This window comes from Octopus bimaculoides, chromosome 9 (assembly GCF_001194135.2).
Source record: "Octopus bimaculoides isolate UCB-OBI-ISO-001 chromosome 9, ASM119413v2, whole genome shotgun sequence".
Taxonomy (NCBI): Eukaryota; Metazoa; Mollusca; class Cephalopoda; order Octopoda; family Octopodidae; genus Octopus; species Octopus bimaculoides.
In genome coordinates, this window is record NC_068989.1 from 45,882,498 (window position 1) to 45,887,832 (window position 5,335).

At 34.2% G+C, this 5,335-nt stretch overlaps 1 protein-coding gene across 1 annotated transcript in view; it reads right to left on the reverse strand.

Moving 5' to 3' along the window:
- Positions 1–2,282: 2,282 nt before the first annotated feature.
- Positions 2,283–5,335, reverse strand: part of LOC128248758 (voltage-dependent calcium channel gamma-5 subunit-like) — a 77,183-nt gene continuing 74,130 nt past the window's right edge. The window contains exon 5 of the mRNA XM_052970912.1: positions 2,283–4,379. Coding sequence (XP_052826872.1) covers positions 4,075–4,379 — 305 coding nt within the window. The 3' untranslated portion in view covers positions 2,283–4,074. The remainder of the gene's footprint in view (positions 4,380–5,335) is intronic.

A 5,335-nucleotide genomic window follows, 5' to 3' on the forward strand; every position in this document is an offset into this window, starting at 1 on the left:
TATGTATATATATAGATAGATAAATATAGATAGATAGATAGATAGATAGATAGATAGATAGATAGATAGGTAGATAGATAGATAGATATATGTGTGTGTGTATGTGTGGATGAAGTTAAAATAATAGACAGAGAACACCATTGGAAAATACGAAAACTAAAAGCAGCAGCACATATGGTAGGACACAACAACTTCCAAAGCAGACCGGTATTAAAGAAGGACAGGACAATATTAGATTTATAAGCCCTAAAATTCACTCCATAATTGCTCACGGGCAAATGGCGTAGTGGTTAAGAGCGCGCGCTACTACCCCCAACATTCCGAATGAGAACCCAGGTTCGAAATTTCCCTAAGACACCTGATGAAGGCTGGAGGATATATCAGCTGAATAATACACTAAATAAAAACAAATAGCACTGCGAAAAGTTTTTCTGACGAAAGTTATTTTCATCCAACGAAGTGAAATTTAAACAACAGACTACGCACGCATACCAGTAGCTGGGAAAACGTGTGATAATGTCCATAAACGTATTTCATGTAACTTGCAAATTTTCAAATGCTTACATAGGAAATAATAAGTTTTCTCATTTTTTTTATAAAGGCATAACCATGGAGCAACAGAAGCAAGACAAAGAGAAAACGCGCAATCACATACGCACGCGCACGCAACACACAAACATTTATATATAGCACATATATATAGTACATATATATATATATATGAAAATTTTAAAAACGTAACTAATCAAACACTTATCTTAAGCAAAAGGCAACCACAAAACCTAAAGAAACTAACAAAGACGAAATTCAATATGAACAAACAGGATAAAACATTCACAGTAACCAAGTGTAATGATATCTGATGTGGAACGTGTCAATACATGCATACTGGTAGATCCATTAGAGCAAAAAAATGGACAGATTTTCGGAAATGCAGATATGAATTGCAAAAGCAGAAATTTGATCTACTGTATTAAATGCCCCAAATTGCGAGGAACTATATATTGGCGAGTCAGGAAATGTATTATCGGAACGCTCACTGGTCCACAGACAACAAATCCGGAACACTAAGTTTACAAATTCCATTGAGCGAACATATAGAAACATGTGTTCAGAAAATGTTTCTAATTTTTTCCTTTCTACAAACTACATGACACAAGTGAGGTACGAAGAAAGATAAAAGAAAAACGGTTTATTTAAATGTTCAAACCTGTTCTGAACGGAAATAACAACAATATAACAATCAGCTAATGAAGTGAATGAGAAATATCTCTTTTACTTGCTTCAGTCATTTGACTGTGGCCATGCTGGAGCACCACCTTTAGTCGAGCAAATCGACCACAGGACTTATTCTTTGTAAGCCTAGTACTTATTCTATCGGTCTCTTCTGAGACCGATAGAATAATTTCTTTCAACGACCATACGTGCTTGGCCAAGGTTGTAGCGTTTCGTCTCTCCGCGATGTTGAAGGAGGATTTGTAGCTGATATAACTTTCGCATGTTTGGTTGTTCATTTAGACCAGTTACTGTTACCAAGATCGTCTGTAATGGATATGTAATATTGTTCACTTCGATTAATATACATTCACACACACACACACACATATATATATATATACCTTTATTCCTTTATATGTTTCAGCTCAAAGGTTGTGGCCATGCTGGAGCGTCGAACAGTTTAATTTGTGTGCATTGTGAATATGATGGCGGTGGTTGTGGGGGTGATGAAGACAAGGACAAGGTCGGCAACAATGATGAATATGGTGATAATGATGATGATGTTTATAGTGACTATCCCAATAACCATTGTTATGAAGCTTTTGGTGCAACAGGTGGAGATATGAAGGTAACAATCCAGGTTCGATTTCCATCAATAGAACTTTTTATTTTGATGGCTCATTTATTTCTTTGTCTTCGTTTCTTTTTTCATTTGGCATTATTTACATCTTCAATTCAGCATTCTTTTCTTTCTTCTTGATGTTGTTGTCTGTGGTAACACTGGTTTCGGCAGTCTTAATGGTAACAAAGACAAAGTACAATCCTGGAGAAGGAAACGTGAAACCGCCAACAGCGAGCTGTCGTATCTAACTCATCGAATAGGGACATATAGCAGATGTTATCATATATATTATCATGACAAATAAGACGTAGCACCCTATTATATATTATTATGAAAAATAAGAGATGGAACCATATCATGCTATTATAATAAAAAGACATGATACTATATTGTATATTATAATGATAAAAAGACATGGAACTTTATTATATATTGAGACAAAAAAATAATGGTACCACATTACATATGTTATATGTAAGTTTTCTTAATGTGAGATGTCTTGATTCTTCTTGTTATTTCTTTTATTATTTTTTATTGTTATTGTTATTGTTGTTGTCAGTGGTGGTAGTGTTGGTTCGAAATATTAACCCAGGTAATGTACACAAAACCAAAGCTTTGATTCTATTTACACGGGCCTCGAAAGGATTCTCCAGTGAGTATACGTCAATTTTATTTCTTTTAATAAAAAAACGGTATGGACGCTACACGTATCAAGAAAATATCGTTGCACCAGCACCATCATCTGTTAAACTTGAGCAACATGAAACCGAATCTATCACAATCGCTCCTAATTTAAGGCCTCTCTGTCACCATGGAACTTACTTGGCGAAAGCACATGCCTGTCATAGCTAGGACCACATTTCAACGACTAGTTCTTTTCTTCAGGACCAGAAACTACTTCATCCCTAACAATTATTGACACCCCACAAAGCTTATGTGAAGTCCAAAATGGTGTTGCTCTCACATCAGATATGGTACTGCTGCTGCACACACAGTCGTCATAGACCATCTAGACAAAAGTTACCTGGTTAATTAACATAAAGTTACTCATAAGCAATCGCAAGCCGCTGACATAGGCGTGTTCTCTTCTCTCTCTCTCTCTCTGTGTCTTTTCCTCGCTGCTATATCGGCGTTTGCTCCCCGAAGTTAGCTACACAAATGCTATTACCATTTAGACACTTCAGTCATCTCGCCTCTCATCAGCCTTGCCGTGCCCAACCAAGGTCCTATACTAAATAATATACCCTATTTCTTCGTCTCATATCGTCGGCTTTCTGGAACTTCCACAAAGTTAATGTGTTTCCTGCAAATGTTGACTTACAATATTTCTAAAGGAACATTAATGGAATCAATTCCATCAGTCTCGAAGGGTGTACAAAGGCTACGGTCACTAACTCTTCCTCCATACCCAGAATTTTAAAAAAATATTTAAAACACCTCACCAATAACGTATATTTGACATTACTCAAGGCACCACATATCTCTTCTTCAGCTGCCATATTTATTGTTGCTGTAGTTTTTGTCTTTTTGTTATTGTTATAGCAAATGTTCTCGATTGTTTTTATTGTGGTTGCTGCCGATATTGCAATTATCCTGCTGTTTCAGCTAACAAACCATCAAGATATTATAAATATTATGTAGAAAACGTTGTAATTCTCTATTTCTCATCTATTATCAATATCAGTCAAACATAGATGAATAGGCCAACCTCTTTTCTCTTATTTTCCACTATCTATGTTTATTTTACACATATAACGTTCTTTGATATCTTTCTTTACTCTTTGTATATATGTTCACGATCTCAAATTGATAGTGGACATGGAATTAAGATTCTCTAGCTTTCATGGCTGTCCTCATTAATAAATGCAGTAAATATTTAGTGAAGTAGGCAAAGAAAGTTTGTAAAAAAACATAGTTCTTAATCCGGAATAGAAACCGCATCACGGAACTGAACCTGATAATTATTTTTAGCGGGACTGATATATTTTGTTATTCCGATTCCGATGGGTTCTGGTCTCAAATTAATATCGAGAAGAGAATTAAGATTGTCTGGCTTTCATGTCGTCAATGTTCACGGCATTGATGATAAAATGAAGTAGAAATGAAGATGAATAAAGTTTATAGTCAGGATTAGAGGCTCATCATGGATTCAAAGCTGATAATTATTTTCTGTAGAATTCTGTTTAAATAGTGGAAATAACAGCACAACATTGTCGCTTATGACCAACCAAGTATCATGATATAATGTTGAAATTTGGGTAACCAACGTTTTTCGCTTTACGTTGCTCTGGTGGAATTTTCTCTTCCAATCCGGGAATAATTTGGATCATGTCATCGAGACTGGAGTTCCGACGGAAAAATAAGTATATTCCTGCAACACCTGTGCCTTCTGCCAAAAAGAAGCTCAATCCTGCTAGGAAAAACGACCAAGCAAATGAGTAGGTGATTGTTGGGTGTGGTTGGTTGGCGGCAGGTAGATGTGATACTTCGTCATTGACGGCTGAGATGAACATTATCAATCCAGCTACCAAGGTAAGTCCTGTCGAACACAGAGAAGAAATAATATTCACATGAATCATATATACAATGATAAATACCCAGTATACCCATATGGGTATCCAAGATTATTTGTGCGTATCTGTAAACAACCGTATATATGTCTTACGTGTGTATATGTATACATATATATATGTGTGTGTGTTTATATATATATATAAAAACTTTATACTATATAAACATATTAGATATATACATAAATCTACACACACTCATATATACATATATATATATGTATAGAGAGAAAGAGAGGAGAGAGAGAGAGAGAGAGAGAGAGAGAGAGAGAGAGAGAAACAACTTGTTTTAAATCTCTCAGCGAGAGATATACAGTAACAGTACCAATAGTAAAGTTTATTTGCCAACAGAATATATATATATATATATATATATCGACTTTAATTCCAATCAATGACGGTATACTATGAAATCTACAGCATTCTGGATTGGTTAATAACTGAACTTCATAGTATACCATCATTGATTTGAATTAGTTTAATTCATTTGCTTGATTTCAACACCTTTAAGATGAACGGCTGAATATCATTTCATGTATTTTCAACCTGCTTTGCATATATATATAGGTCAACTATGAAAATTGTATATGAATGCTTTCTATTTTTATTGTCTGCATATTACTGATAATAATAATAATAAGGCCCTGACGAAATGTAGTATCCCATATTTTATAATATTTAATAATATTTTATAATATGCAAGAATCGATCTGGATATTGCATCGAAATGATCATAGGTTATTTTCATTGTTATTATAATAAAGTATTTTCAATGGATCAGTTTTGAACTCTCTTTAAATTCGATATATATACAAAAACTCAATTGTGAGTATTTTGCTAAGTTTGTCAACGGATACTATATTTTGCCTAATTTTTGGTATAAAAAAAATATATATAAATACATATATATATATATATATATATA